Here is a 20,230-nt window from a genome sequence, read left to right as displayed (position 1 = left end):
GCACAGCTGCCATTGAAATTCACTGGGATTTGGGTACCTAACTCCCCTAGCCTCTGTGGACAACCCCAGCTTCCCTGTGGATTGTCTCAACAACAGGATCCCTGACATTGCTCATCGGATTTATACTGAGAGTTACCGTCGTGGGTCCCTCACCCCGGCACTCGGTGGTCCTGAGCAGCTGTGCCCGCCTGTGCCGGCCCTTGTGGGGCAGGGGGGCAGTGGTGGCCTTACTGTTCTGGTCAATGGCTGGGTTGGGAGGGTGTGGGGGGGTGTCAGCTCCAGCCTGGGTGATGCTGGTCCCACCCAGTGACTGCTGAAGAGGTGATGTGACATGGCCTGTGGTGAGGGCTTCCCCTGCTACCTCAGGGAGGGGAGCAGCCAGACGGGGCCGGCTCCTGGTTCCCGCACAGCAGCCTGATTTCCCGGGAAGCCTGCTGCGCTGCATGCTAAATGAGCTGAGCTCTGGCACCTGTGTGGGAGAGAGCCTGGCACAGCGCTGCCATCTCCCACCGCAACCTCATCCATCCACATGGCATGGGGGCGCGCATACACGGAGACACAGCTACACACACACAGAGCTACACCCCGACACACAGCCACACAGAGAGCTACGTACACACAGCTGTACACATAGCTACACACTAATACACAGCTACACACACATAGCTACACCCCGACAGAGCTACACCACAGAGCTACACCCCAACACACAGCCGCATACACCCTGACACACAGAGAGCTACGTACACACAGCTGTACACATAGCTACACACTAATACACAGCTACACACACAGAGCTACACCCTGACAGAGCTACACACTCATAGCTACACGCTGACACACAGACACATACTCAGACACACAGAGAGCTACATACACACAGCTGCACACATAGCTATACACTAATACACAGCTATGCACACACAGAGCCTACACCCGGACGTACAGCTACGCACACATGTACACACAGACAGCTACTCACACACAGCAACACTGACACACAGCTACAGACACATAGCTACACACACAGCCACACCCTGACACACAGCCACACCCTGACACACTGCTACACAGAGAGACACACAGTTACACACACAAACCCTGACACACAGCTACACAACACACAGAGGTACACACAGAACTAGGCACATACACAGTTATACACTGACACACAACTACACACACAGAGCTCCACAGCTACGAACACACACAGCTACACCCACCTCAGCACACACACAGCTACTCAAACACAGCTACCCGCACACACGTACTCCCACGAACACACGCTCGGGGGCGCTGCACCGTAGGGCCAGCTGCAGGGAAAGATCCCGAGACATGCAGGCTCCAGTCGGTTGGGCTAGGGACACATGTCCCCCCCCCACCACCGCAGCTCTGGTGCCAGCACGATAATGCTCCAAGTGTGCATCTCACACCTGGGCACTAGTGCCCGGAATCACTGCCAGCCCTGAGCCAAGCCCCCGATGCCCCAGCCACTAGGCCACACTGCCAGGACTCTTCCAACATGACCTCCCTCCCCCACCCCCCAATGCAATGGGTCTGTAGTATTAACTGTCGGTCCCAGAGGGGGCCGGGACTTGCCCAGTTGGATGCAGGCACACGGCGAGGGACCAGCCAAGGGGCAGGTCGGGAGCTTCAGCACCTTGGACAGAGCTCGGGCTGCCGCTCCGGGGTGAGACCGGCAGGAGCAGAGAAGCCAGCAGCTCCCTGCCCACTCTGGCCATCCTGGGCTGTCTCCCCACACCACCGCCACCGCCTCGCTCAGGGGTACAGTCGGTGGGAGGCGAGGTGCCTTCTCCCTGGACATGCCTGGCACGTTCAGCATGGTGCGTGCCATCCACTTGGGGATGGCTGGCAAAGCCAGCCCCATGGCAGGTGCCCAGCAGTGGAGCAGGCAGGCGGGCATTGGATACACCTGGCTGCCCCCAAGGGGGCTACGATTTCCAGTGGGATCCTATTCACAAGGATTTTCCTTCCCCTCCAGGCCCTGTCTCCCTCAGGCCCTGCCGGGGACGCCCATCGACCACCAGCCCAAGAGGTGCGGGGGCTGCTGATGCCCAGAGCCCGCCATGGCCTGCCTCCATGATACCCGGACCCCCTCCCCGTCCTTCGCCAGCTTCAACACCATCCTGACGGAGAGCTCCCTCCGTAAGCTGGACCCCGACACCTCGGACTGCACCCCCGAGAAGGACCTGACGCCCACGCAGTGCGTGCTGCGTGACGTGGTGCCCATCGACGGGGGCGGCCACAGCCCCACGCCCAGCGAGGAGACGCGCGACCAGTTCGCCAACAGCGTCCTGCAGCTGCACGAGAATGAGGCTGGCGGTGGGGGCGGGGGAGCTGGGGCAGGGGCCGGGAACCCCGAGGTGCGGCACACTCGTTACCACGCCGACCAGGTCCGGCTTCACTGCCAGACGGGCAGCGGCTTCCTGGAAGGGCTCTTCGGCTGTCTCAGGCCCGTCTGGACCATGATCGGCAAAGCCTACTCCACCGAGCACAAGCACCAGCAGGAAGGTGCGTGGCCCTGGCTGTGGCAGGGAGGGGCATTAATGGGACCCGGGCAACGGGCTGTAGGAGCCGGCCTGGCCTGGCCTGGCGACCAGCTTGGGGTGCTGATGGGCTGCTCCAGCTCTAAGTCGGATTCTGATCTGACCTGCACCAGTGCTCAATCAGGAGCAGCTCCATGGAGTCACTGGGCCCAATCCCCAGCTGGTGTAAATCAGCCAAGCCCCCTGGGAGTGACTGGGCCCGATCCCCAGCTGGTGTAACTCAGCCGAGCCCCATGGGTGTGACTGGGCCCGATCCCCAGCTGGTGTAACTCAGCCGAGCCCCATGGGAGTGACTGGGCCCGATCCCCAGCTGGTGTAAATCAGGAGCAGCTCCATGGAGTCACTGGGCCCGATCCCCAGCTGGTGTAACTCAGCCGAGCCCCATGGGAGTGACTGGGCCCGATCCCCAACTGGTGTAAATCAGGAGCAGCTCCATGGAGTCACTGGGCCTGATCCCCAGCTGGTGTAACTCAGCCGAGCCCCATGGGTGTGACTGGGCCCGATCCCCAGCTGGTGTAACTCAGCCGAGCCCCATGGAGTGACTGGGCCCGATCCCCAGCTGGTGTAACTCAGCCGAGCCCCATGGAGTGACTGGGCCCGATCCCCAGCTGGTGTAACTCAGCCGAGCCCCATGGGAGTCACTGGGCCCGATCCCCAGCTGGTGTAACTCAGCCGAGCCCCATGGAGTGACTGGGCCCGATCCCCAGCTGGTGTAACTCAGCCGAGCCCCATGGAGTGACTGGGCCCGATCCCCAGCTGGTGTAACTCAGCCGAGCCCCATGGGAGTCACTGGGCCCGATCCCCAGCTGGTGTAACTCAGCCGAGCCCCATGGGAGTGACTGGGCCCGATCCCCAGCTGGTGTAACTCAGCCGAGCCCCATGGGAGTGACTGGGCCCGATCCCCAGCTGGTGTAACTCAGCCGAGCCCCATGGGAGTGACTGGGCCCGCCGGTGTAAGTTGTCGGCACTGTAGTGCCATTAGAGTCACAGCGTGGCTCTCTGTCTCCCTCTAGTGGTTGGATCATGTAAGGCGGTTTCTGAGGCTGCTATTGCAGCCAGCCAAGCCATGCTGGCTCGTGTCTGTGGAATCCAGGGGGTCCGTGTTTGATCCCAGCTGCCCCCCGGGACATCGCTGCAGGCCTGCTAGGACAATGCTGCTCTCAGTGTCGATTCCTACGGAGCCCCCCAGGGAGCGGAGGGAAGAATCTTGCTCCATTGGAATAGTTAGAGGCTGGGTCCAGGCCCCTACCATCCCCATGTGCTCGGCTTTGTCTCTGGCTGAAATGCAGCCACCTCTGGGGGGGAGACACAGCAGCTGTTTAACCTGCCAACGACCCGCAGCAGTCCAGGACAGGAAGAGGAGACGCAGGACGTCATGTCCCCGCGAATCTGCCAGGAGAGGGGATGAGATTTAGGGGGCACAGAATGGAATCCTCCAAGCCAGGGCTCTGGGGTGAATTCCCCAGCTCTCGAGGCGAGCACCGGGGTCAGTAAGGGCAGGGCCTGTGGTCAGCATCTCCCCAGGAGGAGGAGGAGGGGGAAAGATTAGATGGGGAAATATCAGCTCCCGTAAAGTCTCTCTTCCAGAGTCTAGCCCTACCCAGTCCACTTCCCCCCACAGCTCTGGCCCTCTCTGCCCAACCGGCCCTGCTCCCATCCCTCGCTCCAGTTCTGCCCGGCTGGGCTCCTTGCCAGGCCTCTGGCATCTGTGGCTGGGGTCAGTCGAGGGGGTGGGAGGACAGGGATGGAAGCCAGGCTGGCCCCGAGCCCAGGCTGGAGTGGGGGCTGCTGGCAGTGACTTCCCTGCAGCAGTGAGCACGTCAGCAAGCGTGAGTGGGTGTGAGCGAGCATGACGAGTGTGTGAGCCTGGGAGTGTGTGTCTGGGAGCGTGTGAGCCTGGGACCATGTGCCTGGGAGTGTGTGTGTGTGAGCGTGTACATGGGAGTGTGTGTACGTGTGAGCGTGTGCATGTGTCTGGGAGCATGTGCATGTGTGCCTGAGTGTGTGTGTGCGGGGGGGAGCATGCGTGTGTGAGCCTGAGAGCATGTGCCTGGGAGTGTGTGTGTGAATGTGTACGTGTGAGCGTGTGCATGTGTCTGGGAGTGTGTGCATGTGAGCCTTGCAGTGTGTGTGTGTGTGTGTGTGTGTACATGTGAGCATGTGCCTGAGAGTGTGTGCACGTGTGTGTGTGTGCCTGGGAGTCTGTGTGTATGTGTGTGTGTACATGTGAACGTGTGCGTGTGCCTGGGAGCGTGTGCCCGGGGTGGCTGGGTGCCTTTCTGAAGGTGGCAGGTGTGTTAGTGTGCATGGGGGATGTGATCGTTTTAGTGTGCGTGCACCTGTGTGTCTTTGCATGCAGCTGTGAGTGCATGCACACACCTGCATGTGTGTTAGTGAGTGAGCGTGCAGGTGGCGTGTGCCTGGCACACCGTGGGCAGCTCCCTCTGCCGGGCAGCCAGCAGCCCCCGTTTGATGGCAGAGCCAGCTCTGACACTGTCAGCTCCGAAAGGGCCGGGCCAGGACGTCTGATCCATGACGGTGAACCCCTGCACATGTATGCACCTGAAGGCCCCGATCCTGTGCAGGGAGGGAGATCCCGGGGCGGGGGGCGCTCTATGTTTCGGTGGTGTGTGTGTGTGTGTGTCACGACTTGTGTCTGCAGGTGGGGCTGTGCCCACGGTTGTGTGCAGCTCCCTGGCCCGCTGGGCCTTGCGCTGAGCCCCATGGGGCGGGCTGCCTGGGCCCCACAGCACGAGAGATTCCACTGGGACGCGTGTTTGCAGCAGGCAACCCTAGGGGGGTCTGGGGCCTGTGAGATACCAAAGCCCCTGCTCGGGCCTGCCCCATGCCCTCCCGGGTTCTGGCCTATCACAGGGGCCGCAGCTCAGAGAGGGGAGGGGCTGGGACACGCTGGCCCTGTCAGCTCTGCTGGGGGTGGGGTGTCGCAGCTGCCACAGGGAGGGAAGCAGGAGAGAGCGAAAGTGCACTGCAGGGGTTGACAGATGTGCAGGGACTGTGCATGCACACTTACGTGTGCACACGTGTGTACACATGCACACTTGTACACATGCACCCACACACATGCACTCACAGAAACACACATGTGCGTGCACACACACACACTAACCACAACCCAGGGACTCGCCTGTGGGTTTTAATCACCCAGATGTTCCTCTTCCTCCTTCTGGCTGCTGGCGGTCTCACCCGAACCGGAACGTGTGGACTTGAGGCCGTGCCCAGAGTAGTGTTGGGGACATGCCCACGGGGAGAGAATCCGGATTCTCCTGCTCCACAAGCACCTGCCATTGGAGCAGGAGACTCTCCATGAGCTGTTAGCAGGGTAGGGCCTATGGCAGACAGCAGGGCAGTGCTGATTCCATCCAGCAGAGGGCAGCAGTGCCTCCTCCCCAGACACAGAGTTGCAGGTTCACTGCGGTCACACTTTATGACCCAAGAAGGCTGGGAGCCACTCTGCCTCAGTGTGGCAGGTGCCCTGGTGGGGGCAGGGGGGGCCTCAGGGTCCTGCGATCCCCTCACCGGTGGCTGTTTGGCCCTGATTCCTGGGAACTGATTCTGCAGAGCATCACTAGGGAGTGGTGCCCAGGGCAGGTGGTGTTGGCTCTGGGACTCCCCCAGCCCATCTCTGTGCCCAGGGCTGGTGGCACCGGCTCTGGGTCTCACCCTCCCCCAGCCCATCTCTGTGCCCAGGGCAGGTGGCACTGGCTCTGGGACTCACCCCCTCCCCCATCCCTCCAGACACCTGGGAAGTGCCATTCGAGGAGATCCTGGACCTCCAGTGGGTGGGCAGCGGGGCGCAGGGCGCTGTCTTCCTGGGGCGTTTTCACGGCGAGGAGGTGGCGGTGAAGAAGGTGCGAGACCTCAAGGAGACGGACATCAAACACCTGCGCAAGCTCAAACACCCCAACATCATCACCTTCAAGTGAGTGCGGGGGAGGGGGCACCCCGAACAGTGGGAGAGACCCCCCAGCTCCTCCCATGGGGCAGCACCCACCTGGGGTACACAAAACCCAGGGCACCCTCCCATGTACCCACAGTAATGCACACGCATGGGATGCAGGGTCCGTGCCCACCCCCAACCCCCATTTACACCCCATTGTGTCTGGGCGTGCAGTGGTGCCCGCGCTCTGGGAGGGGCACTCACCCAACAGCTGAGGCCAGGACGGGTGAGGGGCACAAGGTTCCCTAGGAGGGGCAAGGCCACGATGTCCCCACTATGCCCAACCAGACAGGCATCTCTGCCCAGCTGGCACCATCTGTTCCTGGCCAGGAGGAGGTGCCACCTCCTGCCCGGCTGGTTCCTACCCCGCCCTGCTCTCCTTCCCCTCAGGGGCGTCTGCACCCAGGCTCCTTGCTACTGCATCATCATGGAGTTCTGCGCCCAGGGGCAGCTGTATGAGGTGCTGCGAGCCGGGCGCAAGGTCACCCCCTCCCTGCTGGTCGACTGGTCCATGGGCATCGCAGGCGGCATGAACTACCTGCACCTGCACAAGATCATCCACCGCGACCTCAAGTCGCCCAAGTAAGTGGCGGCAACGAGAGCTGGCAGGGGGTGGGAATGGGCATGGGGCCTGCAGAGGAATGAGGGTCACGGATGGGCATGGGGCCTGCAGGGAAGGGGGCACAGATGGGCATGGGGCCTGCAGAGGAATGGGGGGCAGGGTGGGGCATGAGACCTGCAGGGGATGGAAGCAGGGATGGACATGGGGTCTGCAGGGGAAGGGGGGCAGAGACCAGTCTGGGTCCCGCAGGGGAGGGGGCACCCCCGGGCAAGGGCAGAGTCACCAGCTAGCGCTGTGAGGCCCATCACCCCCACCCCCAGCCTGCGCAAACCTGCCCATCTGTTCCCCCTGCTGGTGAGTGCAGGAGATGCAGCCTGATCTATCTCCGGCATGAGCCATTCCCAGCCCTGCCAAGAGTGGAAACCCCCCAGCCCCACTTTGCTCCCTGGGGGGCCTCCAGGGACCCAGCGCCTGGGGTGCCAAGAGGCCTCAGGGACTGCCCCCTGCTGGTGGAGGGGATAGCACCCCCCCACCCATGCTGATCCCCTCTGTCCCCCACCCAGCATGCTGATCACCTACGATGACGTGGTGAAGATCTCGGACTTCGGCACCTCCAAGGAGCTGAGTGACAAGAGCACCAAGATGTCCTTCGCCGGCACCGTGGCCTGGATGGCCCCCGAGGTCATTCGCAATGAGCCCGTCTCTGAGAAGGTCGACATCTGGTGAGCGCGGGGCGCTGGGTGGAGAGGGATGGGGGGAAAGGTGGGGGGGTCTCCGAGCCCACGGCAGGGACTGGGGGGGTCGGAATTGGGAGGGCTCCTGGCCTAGGGCAGGAACGGGGTGGGGGGCGGAGGAAGGGATGGGGGTAGGACTTGGGTTGGGGGCTCCATCCCCTGCAATGGGGGGGCAGGGGGATCCTGGGAGGAAGATGGGTCAGGAGAGGGAGATGGACTCTAAAGGGATACAGTGCCTCAGTTTCCCTCCCCCGCAGCCTCTGCTCCTGCCCTGCAGCACTTTGAGGTCCGAGCCAGGGTGGGATATGAGGGGGGATTTGGGAAGGGCCCACAGAAGTACTAGATCTGGGGCAGCTGGAGGGGTCAGTGGGGGCAGGAGTGTTTGGAGATTTGGAGCTGGGGGAAGCTTGTCCATGGATCGTAGAGTTCTCCCTGGCCTGGCCTGGCCTGGCCACCAGCGGGGCGGGGGGGGGGGGCAATTGCTCTGCCCAGGCTGGCACCAGCTTCCTCCTCTCCCCATCATCTGGTGCCTTGGGGGGGGGCGTGAGGGCGGAGGAGGGGCTGGGAGGGAGAAGCTGATTCTGGCATCCCCCCACTACCGGAGAGCCCCCCACCTCTGCTAACACGTCCCCTCCAGGTCCTTCGGGGTGGTGCTGTGGGAGCTGCTGACAGGCGAGATCCCCTACAAGGACGTGGACTCCTCGGCTATCATCTGGGGTGTGGGCAGCAACAGCCTGCACCTGCCCGTGCCCTCTGGCTGCCCCGATGGCTTCAAGATCCTACTGCGCCAGTGCTGGTGAGTGCCTCCAGTGACCCCCAATGACCTTCCAGTGCTGGTGAGTGCCCCCTGTAACCCTCCAATGACCTTCCAGTGCTGGTGAGTGTCCCCAGTAACCCTCCAATGACCTTCCAGTGCTGGTGAGTGCCCCCTGTAACCCTCCAATGACCTTCCAGTGCTGGTGAGTGTCCCCAGTAACCCTCCAATGACCTTCCAGTGCTGGTGAGTGTCCCCAGTGACCCCCAATGACCTCCCAGTCCTGGTGAGTGTCCCCAGTGTGACCCCCCAATGACCTTCCATTGCTGCTGAGTGCCCCCAGTAACTCCCCAAAGACCTTCCAGTGCTGGTGAGTGTCCCCAGTGACCCCAATGACCTTCCAGTGCTGGTGAGTGTCCCCAGTGTGACCCCCCCAATGACCTTCCAGTGCTGGTGAGTGTCCCCAGTGTGACCCCCCAATAACCTTCCAGTGCTGTTGAGTGCCCCCCAGTGACCCCCAGTGCTGATGCATGCCCCCCAACGACTCCCCAGTGCTGGTGAATCCAACCTGACCCCCAGTCCCTCCCAGTGCTAGTGACTGCCCTAGCAACCCCCAGTGCTGGTGAGTGCCCCTCAACCCCTCCAGCAACCCCCCAGCACTGGTGAGTGCCCCCTGACCCCCAGTGCTGGTGAGTCCCTGTGACTCTGTGTGCTGGTGAGTCCCTCCCAGTGACCCCCCCCCAGTGCTGGTGAGTTCGCCTGACCCCCAAGTGAACCCCCTGAGTGCTGGGGAGTGCCCCCCCAGTGCTGATAAGTCCCCTCCCAGCATCCTCCACAATAGCCCCCCTGGTACTGGTGAGCCTGGCCCCCGTCCCCAAGCTGGCAGGAAGCAGGACCCCCGTGGTTCACCCTCCCAGGCTGAGCCCCCCAGTGCTGCCCCCCATTACCATGTGGGCCAGGTGCAGAGTCAGCCCAGAGTGGAGCAGTTGAATGCTCCCCCCCCCGTCCTTCCTTCAGCTGTCCCCTCCTCCCCAGCCAGTGCCACATGCCAGGAGTCTGCTGGGTCTCAGCCCCATCCCCTGTAAGCCAGCTGCCCTATCACCCCACGAGAGCCAGAGGGCTCCTTGCTGGGGGTCCCTTGCCCGCCCCAGGACCCAACCCTGCCTCTGCCCCCCAGGAACAGCAAACCCCGCAACCGGCCGTCCTTCCGCCAGATCCTGCTGCACCTGGACATCGCCTCGGCAGATGTGCTCTCCACGCCCCAGGAGACCTACTTCAAATCCCAGGTGTGTCCCCCACTGCAGCCCCCATGCATCGCCCAGTCCCCCACCGCTCCCCCTTCTAGCCCCCCATGTACTACCCAGTCCTCCACCACTCCCCCTTCCAGCCCCCATGCACCACCCAGTCCCTCCCTGCTCCCCCTTCCATCCCCCATGCACCCACCCAGTCCCCCACCATTCCCCATTCCAGCCCCCCATGCACCCGCCCAGTCCTCCATTGCTCCCCCTTCCATCCCCCCGCTCCCTCTTCCAGCCCCCCATGCACCCGCCCAGTCCCCCCTGCTCCTCCTTCCAGCCTCCCATTCACCCACCCAGCCCCCCACCATACACCCTCCCAGCCTCCCTACTCCCCTTTCCAGCCCCCCATGCACCCACCCAGCCCCCCACCACTCCTCCTTCCAGCCGCACTCTCCCCTCGCAGTCAGTGCTGGCCCCAGTGCCCCAGCAGGGGGTGCTGTTTGGAGGTTTAGCTGTAGACTCATATTCCCCCCTCCTCCCTGCCCTCCCCCTCCCCCGTGGCTTATTGAAGCCCCCAGGGCAGACCCAGGCCGGGGCTGGAGCAGCAATGAAAGAGCTGACCCCCCCACACCCCGATTCCCCCCGAGGTGTCCTGCAGGGGGTGCCTGCCTGGCCCCGTGGCGGAGGGTCCCTGTCGTGGGACCGGTGCTGAGGCCCGTGTCGCCCCCTGCAGGCCGAGTGGCGCGAGGAGGTGAAGCTGCACTTTGAGAAGATCAAGTCGGAGGGGACGTGTCTGCACCGGCTGGAGGAGGAGCTGATCAACCGGCGCCGTGATGAGCTCCGGTCAGGGGGGCCGGGGCAGGGGGCATCCCACTGGGATGGTGGGTGGGGGTGGGGCAGGGATCTCCATGGCAGGGGATGTCCTGTTCAGATCAGGGGGCAGGGCAGGGCTCGGGAAGGCACAGGGCAGGGGTCCTCGGAGGGGAGGGGGTGACGTCCCATTGTGATGGGGGAGGGGGATCTTTGGCCCCCACCTCCAGCTGTGTGATTGACAGCTCCCCTGCCCCCCCCCCCCCTCAGGCATGCACTGGACATCCGGGAGCACTACGAGCGCAAGCTGGAGCGGGCCAACAACCTGTACATGGAGCTCAACTCCCTCATGCTGCAGCTGGAGCTGAAGGAGAAGGAGCTGCTCAGGTGAGGGCAGCCCCCAGCCTGGGGGGTCCAGCCCCCCATCACTGGCTCCTCAGGGATCCAGCCCCCTATGACTGCCCCCCAGGAGAGGCCAGCCTGCCCATCACCACCTCCTGCAGGGATCCAGCCCCCCGCCCATCACTGCCCCCTCAGGGATCCAGCCCCCCATTACTGCTGATCTGGGGGGCCCAGCCTGCCCATCACCGCCCCCTGGGAGATCCAGCTCCCCATCACCACCTCCTGCAGGGATCCTGCCCCCCATCACTGCCTCTTGTGGAGGTCCAGCCCCCCATCGCCACCTTCTGTGGGGATCCAGCCCCTTCATCACTGCCCACTGTGGGGATCCAGCTCCCCCTCAACACTGGCCCCTGAGGGGCCCAGCCTGCTGATCACCACCTCCTGTGGGGATCAAGCCCCTCAGCACCGCCCCCTGGGAGATCCAGCCCCCCCATCACCGCATCCTGTGGGGATCCAGCCCCCTATCACTGCCCACCTGGGAGATCCAGCTCTTCCTCATCATTGCCCCATGGAGGGCCAGCCCCCCATCACCACCTCCTGCGGGGATCTACCCCCTCATCACTGTCCCTCTGGGGAAATCCAACCCCCCATCACCGCCCACTCTGGGATCCAGCCCCCAATCAGCACCCCCTGTGGGGATCTAGCCCCCCCATTACTGCCCCCTGTGGGGATCCAGCCCCTCCTATTGCTGCCCCCCTGTGGAGCCCAGCTTAACCCGCTGTGGAGTCCAGGGTCCAAGCCCCCCATATCCAACCACCAGAGGGCTCCAACCCCTCATCATTGCCCCCCTGGGGGATCCAGACCCTGATTCCCATCCCAAAGGGGGGGTTCAGCTTTCCGATCTCTGCCCCCCCAGGGATCGCCTGATCCCCCAACATACATGCATGGTCCCCGAAGGGCTGGCTCTTGGGGATTCCCCCCCATGAGCTCCCACCCGCTGAGTCCTATGAACTCAGTGGAGCTTCTACTGATTTACACCAGCTGAGGGTCTGGCCCCTGCAGGTGTGGGAGGAAGGAGTAAATGCTCCCCTCCCACTCCCACCCCCACCCCCAGAACAGTCCTCGGGCCAATTCCTTCCTGACCTTGGAGAGGGACAACTTTATGCCTTGGAACATGAGAGCGAAGGAGCATTAGTCTGATCTGGGCAATGGCGGGGAGGGTGCAGTGCCCAGGCCACGGCTGAGTCCGACGGGGGCAGTGCCAGGGCCGGGGCTGAGTCTGACGGGGGCAGTGTCCGGACCGGGGCTGAGTCCGATGGGGGCAGTGCCCGGGCAGGGCTGAGTCCGATGGGGGCAGAGCCTGAGCCGGGGCTGAGTCTGACGGGGGCAGTGTTCGGGCACAGCTGAGTCTGACGGGGGCAGTGCCCAGGCTGGGGCTGAGTCCGATGGGGGCAGAGCCCGGGCCGGGGCTGAGTCTGACGGGGGCAGTGTCCGGACCGGGGCTGAGTCCGACGGGGGCAGTGCCCAGGCCGGGGATGAGTGTGATGGGGGCAGTGTCTGGGACGGGGCTGAGTCTGACGGGGGGGCTGGGGGCAGTGCCCGGGCAGGGCTGAGTCTAACAGGGACAGTGTTCGGGCACAGCTGAGTCCGACGGGGGCAGTGCCCGGGCAGGCCTGACTCTCTCTCCCTGGCAGGCGGGAGCAGGCGCTGGAGAAGAAGTACCCGGGGCTGTTCAAGCCGCATGCATCACGCAGTCTCCTGCACGGCAACACGGTGGAGAAGCTCATCAAGAAGAGGAACGTGCCCCAGAAGCTGTCGCCACACAGCAAGCGGTGAGGGGCCCGGCCTGGGGCCGCAGCCACACCCCTCACCTTGGGGTGGATGGGGGTCAGGACTCCTGGGTTCTGGCCCTTGCTCACTGTGTTATGAGGAGGGACAAGCCCCTTCCCCCTCTATAATGACCTGGGGGCGCGGGGCTGTGAGGTGGAATCACCACTAGGCACCTGGGGGGAGACTGAGGCTCAGGGAGGTGGGGGCGGGAGATGGGGGGGCTGAGGCTCAGGGAGGTGGGGGAGGGAGGGGGCTGAGGTAGAGGGAGGTGGAGGAAGGAGCTGAGGCACAGGGAGATGGGGGCGAGAGATGGGGGGGCTGAGGCTCAGGGAGGTGGGGGAGGGAGGGGGCTGAGGTACAGGGAGGTGGGGGAGGGAGGGGGCTGAGGTAGAGGGAGGTGGGGGAAGGGAGATGGGGGGAGGCTCAGGGAGGTGGGGGAGGGAGCTGAGGTAGAGGGAGGTGGGAGAGGGAGGGGACTGAGGTACAGGGAGGTAGGGGGAGACAGCTGGAGGGGAGCCGAAGCACTGGAGGTTGGGGGAGGGTGTGGGGATGGGAAGTGAGGCACAGGAACATGGAAGCTGCGGTGGGAAAGGAGCTGAGGGTGGGGGAGCTGAGTTGGGGGAAGCTGGAAGGGGGCTGAGGGATTGGATGAGGGAGGGGCACTTGGCTTGGGTAGAGTGAGGAGATGCAGGGATTGGGGACGGATCAAAGAGGGGCACGGGAAGCGGGGACGGAAAGGGTGCAGGGCTCGGGAGGGATTGGGGCACAGGGACTGGCCCCCTTGACCCGTGCTGTTCCCCAGGCCGGACATCCTGAAGACGGAGGTGATCCTGCCCAAACTGGACTCGGCCATTGCCCAGGTGTCGATACCCGCGTGCCAGAAGGGCCCCACCTCCCCGGGCCGGAGCCGGCGGGCCAAGGCGCGCTACCGCAAAGCCAGCGCCAAGGGCAGCTGCGGGGAGCTGGCAGGGCCCCGGGCCCCAGAGCCGGTGGATGTGGGCCACCAGCTGGAGACCTGTGCCGCCCTGCGGGGGCTGCAGCACGACCTGCTGCGCCGGATGTCCTCGTCCAGCCCTGACCTCATCAACACTACCCTGGAGGCCGGGGCCAAGAAAGAGGGGGCCCCTGCCGGGCCTGAGTCGCCCCCGGCCGAGCAGCCCCGCAGCGAGACCCCCAGTGAGGACACGGCCTCTGTGCCCTTCTCCAGCAGCCCTGACTCGCCCTCCTCCAAGCAGGGGGCCGTGGGGCCAGCGGACAAGAGCCACCGGCTGTTGGGCCTAGCCCAGAGGCTGCAGCCAGGCGAGGAGCCCGACAAGGAGGCAGGCGTGGCAGGCAAGGCGGCCAAGGCCTGTGGGGTGCCACAGCAGCATCTGACACCTGCAGCGCTGCTGTACCGAGCAGCCGTGACCCGGAGCCAGGTGAGCGTGGCTCAGCGGGGGCTGGGCCTGGGGGGGGCGGGGCACCTGTGTTGATTTAAATGGGTTGACTGTAGCGGGCAGTAGGGGACTGGTGGTTGTGAAGCCAATTGCCTGTACGGGGTGCATGCAGCGTAGGTGGGACTGGAACTCTGGGGTGTGCGTTGTATGGGGGAGATTGGAGGAGCCACAAAACTGGCCGTAGGGTGGAGAAGATGCTGGCAGCAAGGGGCTCAGCAGAATGTGTCTGGAGACATGCCTCAACCAGGGCTCCTGGGCCCATCGCCAGGGGGACCAGGCACTGAGGGGCTCCTCAGTCGAGTGGAGACCGGGCAGGACGGGAACCAACAGCTGGAGTTTACAGCCACTGGCTGCAGGCCCAGCCGGACTGCCCGTGGGGAAAATGGGTCAGAGCCAAGTTACTGGGCTCCTGAAGGGGCTGACGGGGGGAATTCGCTGGCCTGGGCTACCTGGTTTGGCTTCTTCCCCCACATCCCTCAGCATCCCCATCCCTGTGCCCCGCTCCAATCCGTCAGCTCCCCTCCCTGTGGATCCACAATCCCTGTGCCCCTCCCCAGTCCCTGTGTCCTCCCAATCCCTGGGCTATTCCAGTCCTGGGCTGTCCCCACAGCTCTGCCCGTGCTCCACAATCCTGACACGCAGCCTCCTGCTAGGCCAGCCCTGGGCTAGCCCCACCGTTCTGCTGGTGCCCCTGAAACCCGATCACAATCCCCCCTGCTAGCCCAGCTCTGAGATCTGGTTGTGCGAGTCGGTTCCATTACCATCCAAGGGCTGGGCAGAGTGAGTAGGTTGCTGGCTCTCACGTGGCTGTCCTGGCTGGAGACAGCAAGCGGGTGGCCCAGCTCTGCAGGGCAGCCTGTGCCCTCCTGCGCCCATGGGGTTCACAGCAGCCCAGGAGGGGGCGGGTCCAGCTAACGTGGCTCTTCTCTGCCTTCTGCTCTCCAGAAGCGAGGGGTCTCGTCCGAGGAGGAGGAGGGAGAAGTGGACAGCGAGGTGGAGCTGCCACTGAGGCAGAGGTGGGTACGGGCCTGGGCTCCTGAACCTTCAGCACCAGGGCTCGGCCATGTGGCCTTTCTCCTCTGCCATTGGCCTGCCATGCCCGGTGGGCTCTGGTGCAGGTGGCACGTGGGTGTTTGTCACCCTCTATGGGGCGCTGTAATAGTGCCGGAAACTGCTCCTTGGACCATTAGCCGTGGTCTTAAGCACTAGTCGTTAGAGCAGGGCGGGGCTGGGAGCCAGGATGCCTGGGTTCTTTTCTCAGTTCCGGGTGGGGAATGTAGGGTCTAATGGCTAGAACAGAGGGAGGACACCCCGAACGCCTGGGTTCTATCCCTGGCTCTGTCACCGACCTATTGTACGGCATCGAGCTCACTGAAGAGTCTCTGGGCCTCAGTCCCCAGCAGGGACAACGCCCCCCACTGGTGGGTGATGGGGGGCTGCTCTGCTGACAGGTGGCCCCAGGGGCTGAGCAAGCGCCAGTCGCTCTCCACCTTCAGCTCAGAGAACTTCTCGGACGGGGACGGCGAGGAGGGGAACACGAGTGACGCGTCGCCCAGCGGCACGCCCGACGTGGCCAGCACCAACACAGGCGAGCGCTCCGACGACATGCTCTCGCAGAGCTCCGAGATCCCGCTCGACGCCTTGGCCCACTCCGACGGCCTGTCCGAGAAGGAGGCCGCTGTCCAGCACGTCAAGAGCCAGCTCAGTGCTGAGCAGAACCCCGCTGAGGTGAGTGCCCCCCCCTGCTGGGGGCTGCGGGGTGCAAGGGCTCGAGAGAGGGTGGGGGTCCCTGTGCCCCCCTGCTGGTGAGCTCAGGGGGGGTGGGATCCCCAGTGCTTCCCCTGCTGGGGGCTGGAGGGTGCTCAAGGTGGGGTGGGATCCCCAGTGCTTCCCCTGCTGGGGCTGGGGGGTACAGGGGGTTGAAGCGGGAGGGTCACAAGAGCTCCCCCTGTTGGGGACTGTGGGGGGGTACAATGTGTTCAGGGGAGGGGAGTCCCAAATGCTCTCCCTGCTGGGGGAAGTGGGGAGTGCCAGGGGTTCCAGGGGACGGATTCCCAGGGGCTCCAGGTGGTGCGGGGGCTCCAAGAACCACTGGTTGGTGATGCCCATAAGAGTGAGCCCTGGATTCATCAGGACTTGCAGTGGGGCCCGTCTGCCCAGGGAGATCACATTGGGTGGAGGTAGAGCAGCGGTTTGGTTTGGCATTGGGTGGGGAGTGCCAGCTCCCCCCTCCCCCCATCTGTGCTCTGATCTTGCCTCTCCCCCGGCTCCGGACCAGACCCCCTCCGCGTACGAGGACTCGGATTGTGACAGCGCCGAACTGGACCACTCGGGCAGCGGAGACACGCACAGACTGCCAGCCGCCCCCAGCTCGTGATGGCCCGGCCTCCCCCGCGAGGTTGTACAGACCCCCAGATATTTATATAAATAATCTATAAATCTCTATATAAAGCTATATAATGTATAATCTACCCAGAGGCAGCGCCGGAGCCAGCCGGAGCGGCCCATGCACTGAATTCACCTCGGTCCTGATGGACAGACTGAGGGGGACAGGGGGGAGTCTCTCGGGTGCTTGGGGGTTAGCCTTGTACAGCTGAAGACCAAGAAATGCCCCATGGCGTCGGACTCCTGGCCAGAAGGGCCCCGTGGCACTCGTGCCAGCTCAGAGCAGGACCGGTCCATGATGGGCAGTGTCTGGAAACAGGACCAGGATGCACTGGGGCAGCGGCTGGGATGCAGTGGAGCATAATCCCCCCCTCCCACCACCATCTGCAAAGCTGAACCTAAGAGAGGCGAGATGTGGCGCTGTCCCGGCGCTTATTCCGAGCAGACCCGTTGGCAGGCTGGGTCCGGCCGTGAGCTCGGCAGGCACCGGAGAGGGCGGGCAGGCAGTGTGGTACCCTGTGGGCAGAGGTGTGCAGGTTGCTACATCGCAGAGATCATGTGGAAGCTCCTTCGAGACCAGTCAAAGCCCAGCGGAGCAACCAACTACCCCCAAAATCTGCCCAGCGCAGCAACGCACCAGGCTGGGGCAGAACCTCAAGCCAACCTGCCCCCAGGGGCAGAACTGCCATCCCAGCCACCCCAAGATCCTGCTCCGAGACAGACCCTAGATCCAAACCTTCTGCTCTGCAGCAGCCGCCCCCTTCCCCAGCTCAGCACCAAGCAATTCTGGGCCCGCCCCAGGCCGCGGCGGCGCTGACGGCTTGCGGGCCAAGGGAGGATGGGGGTGGCCACGCTGCCTCCTGCTGGTACCCACATGCACTGCACTTTTTGTTGGTGTTAATTTATTTTAAACGAATGTTTACATTTGCACTTGTGTCCTGGTTGGAACAGGGAGGGGTGGAGCCTGGGGGTGGGACTTAAAGGGTGGGCTCTGTGGGGCTGCTGACTCCTCTGAGCCCCTGTTGTGTTGGGGGGGGCAGCCCCCCTTCCCCTGTTTATGTAGCTGGGTCCCTCCTGTTGGGCTGTTTCTCAGGTGAAAGTCCCGCCCCCCCCCCCGCACCCCTTTCCTTCTGGAACTGTTTGTCCTCGCTGCTGAGTGTTTGGGCCCCTTGGGCGCCCCCCCGCAGTGCGGGTGTGGAGAGCAATGAGCCCGGCATGGGATCGGTGTGGGCTGCCCCCCAACCCCAACCCCAAACCCCAGTGCTCCATGTGCATGAGCAGCATCAGCCCAAGCAACTCATTGGGCTATAGGGTGACCAGACAGCAAATGTGAACAATTGGGTGTGGGGGGTAATAGGCGCCTATATAAGAAAAAGACCCCAAAATTGGGACATCTGGTCACCCTATTGGGCTACCTGCTGTCACGCTGGCAGAGATCCTCGGGCCATGGGCCCAAGGCCCTGTGCCTCCCCAGCCCACGGGAGTCTTTCCACTGCCCTGAAGGGGAGGTGGCTTGGGCCCTGGGGGCTATCCAGGGAGTGGGTGTGGGGTTTGTTGTAGCTCCTGCTCCCCAGCCCTGAGCTTCCTGCCTGTTTTTTAGCCTTGCTTGATGGGGCATGTTTCAACTGGCACCTCCCGGGGTTTCTGTAGGTCCTACGTAATAGCATTACAAAGGGAAACGCAGTGGGCATTGGCGGGAAACCCCTCAAGGCCACTGGGGACAGCCCCACACCCCATCAGTCAAAGCTTCTAGTTTCCCTGGGTAGCCCCTGGCTAGCCCAGGGTCCCAGCAAGGGAACAAGTGGTGGGGTGGCAGGGGGCTGACAGTTAAATGCTCCCAATCCCATGTAGCACATTCACCAGCACTGGACTAACCTGCCCCACCCATACTTGCTTCCTGGTCAGCACGGCTGTGGGTTGGGCTCGCCTGATGCCCAGGCTCCAGGGGGGTTTTCAGGCAGGGTGCTGCAGGACCGAGTTCCCCCGCCTGTCAGGTTCGTGGCTAGGGCGGTGGCAGCCTGTGGGCAATCAGCCGTGGCTTCTCCCCGCAGGCAGGCCCAGCGGGCTGACGCAAGGAGCTTTGCAGCTTTCTGGCCACAGGGAAGCTCCCCCTCCCCCCAACAAAAATCCACACCTGGCCCCCCACAACATAGGGTAGGCCAGGTGCCTCTCATCTGCCCCTTGTGGGGGAAAGGAGCATGTTTTGTGCTGGTCATGCACCTGCCCCAGCGAGCTCACCCGCTAATAGAAAGGCAGTTAGTCCCTGCGGCTAGAACCCTTGCCTGGGACCCTTCTCTAGCTCTGCCACTAGCCTGCTGGGTGACCTCAAGCAAATTGTTTCCCTTCCCCTGGCCTCAGTTTCCCCATCTGTACAATGAGGCTCATGACAGGACCCTGCTTTGCAAAGACAATAGCTGGGTATTATTAAAGCAACAAGGGGGCAGGAAGGGAAACAGCAGCCCAGGGAGGGGCCTTGCCCTAAAAAGGTCACCCAACAGGTCACGTGGCAGACTCAAGAGCCCGCTGCAGCCCGTGTGCACCAGCAACCAAGGCCCCCAGCAGCCTGAGGGGCCAGGGGAGAAATAGACCATGGCCAAGAGGTAGCACTGAGGGCCATTTTTTAACCCAAACTTTTTTGGGGGCATGGGGCTGAAAAATGCAGATTTAGGGACACCCAAGAGGTTTGCCAATTTGGGGTGGTGTCACCAAATGTGGTGCCCCCCCCCAAAAATCCAGAAAAACACAAACATGAAACCTTGTTTCAAAATGACTTTTTGGTCCCACATCCCACCCCACTCTGGCCCAGCCCCAGGGTGGTGCTTGTCCCTTTGGTTCTCCTCAGTGGCCTGCTCTCCCCCCCACCCCCCCCCCAAAAAAACCCATCTGCTTCTGCCTCCTGGCTATGCAAAGTGCTCCAGGGCAGCAGCTAGGGGGCAGGGCTGAGAGCACCTGCTGTACCTGGCCTAAAGGCAGTCATCTGTGCAATAGCTCTGCCCTGCCAGCAGAGGGAGTTGGCAAGGAAAAGGCCTCCACTCCTGCAGCCATGTGCCTGTTCACAATGTGCAGAGGCTGGAGCACCACATGGTCCAGCCCCAGGCAGCATGGACCATGGGGTGGGTGGATGGGAGAGGGAAAGCCCCCTTCCTTCCAGCAGTGGGAAAGAATTCAACAGCAGGTACAGAGCCCTGCCCTAGGCTCTCCAGGTAGCCTGGATGCTCAGAAAGCTCAACCAGGATACAGCTAAGCTTTGCCAGGTGACAGCAGCACCTGGCTGTGCTCCTGGAGGACAGGGCAGGGGGCAAGAACTGCACCCAGGCTGGTCCAGTCATTGCCTCCAACAGTTGCAGCCAGGAGGAATTCCTGTAGGCCACTGGGGGACAGGCAGCCAGACCTGTAACCCAGTTGCCATGTAGCCTGCTGGCTGTGCACTAAGCTCTCTGTACAGCAGCTTTCTTTGCAAGGGCAGTTTTCTAGCACTTTTTTTTTTTTTTGGGGGGGGGGGGGGGGGGGGGGAGAACAGTGCAGCTCTAGTGGGGGACACCACAGTGGATTTTGAGAGCTCAGCTCCATTTGAGTTGGTGTTTAAAGCTGCACCCAGCTAATCCTGGTGCATT

General features: G+C 63.3%; 1 protein-coding gene across 2 annotated transcripts in view; it reads left to right on the top strand.

The window, feature by feature from the left end:
* MAP3K12 (mitogen-activated protein kinase kinase kinase 12) overlaps positions 1-17,543 on the top strand; it is an 85,663-nt gene extending 68,120 nt beyond the window's left edge. Inside the window, exons 2-14 of one of the 2 annotated variants that reach the window (XM_054012165.1) lie at positions 2,003-2,532; positions 6,324-6,507; positions 6,916-7,107; positions 7,651-7,809; positions 8,459-8,617; positions 9,753-9,861; positions 10,547-10,656; positions 10,894-11,010; positions 12,660-12,797; positions 13,598-14,213; positions 15,177-15,247; positions 15,728-15,959; positions 16,510-17,543. In XM_054012165.1, coding sequence (XP_053868140.1) covers positions 2,088-2,532; positions 6,324-6,507; positions 6,916-7,107; positions 7,651-7,809; positions 8,459-8,617; positions 9,753-9,861; positions 10,547-10,656; positions 10,894-11,010; positions 12,660-12,797; positions 13,598-14,213; positions 15,177-15,247; positions 15,728-15,959; positions 16,510-16,608 — 2,631 coding nt within the window. In that variant the 5' untranslated portion in view covers positions 2,003-2,087 and the 3' untranslated portion in view covers positions 16,609-17,543. Of the gene's footprint in view, positions 1-2,002; positions 2,533-6,323; positions 6,508-6,915; positions 7,108-7,650; positions 7,810-8,458; positions 8,618-9,752; positions 9,862-10,546; positions 10,657-10,893; positions 11,011-12,659; positions 12,798-13,597; positions 14,214-15,176; positions 15,248-15,682; positions 15,960-16,509 lie in introns of both variants that reach the window. The other variant, XM_054012163.1, reaches the window with a different exon arrangement.
* The last annotated feature ends 2,687 nt before the right edge of the window (positions 17,544-20,230 follow it).

Source organism: Malaclemys terrapin, chromosome 23 (genome assembly GCF_027887155.1).
Source record: "Malaclemys terrapin pileata isolate rMalTer1 chromosome 23, rMalTer1.hap1, whole genome shotgun sequence".
Lineage (NCBI taxonomy): Eukaryota > Metazoa > Chordata > Testudines > Emydidae > Malaclemys > Malaclemys terrapin.
The sequence above is the reverse complement of the archived record's forward strand: the minus strand, read 5'-3'. Positions and strand labels throughout refer to the sequence as shown.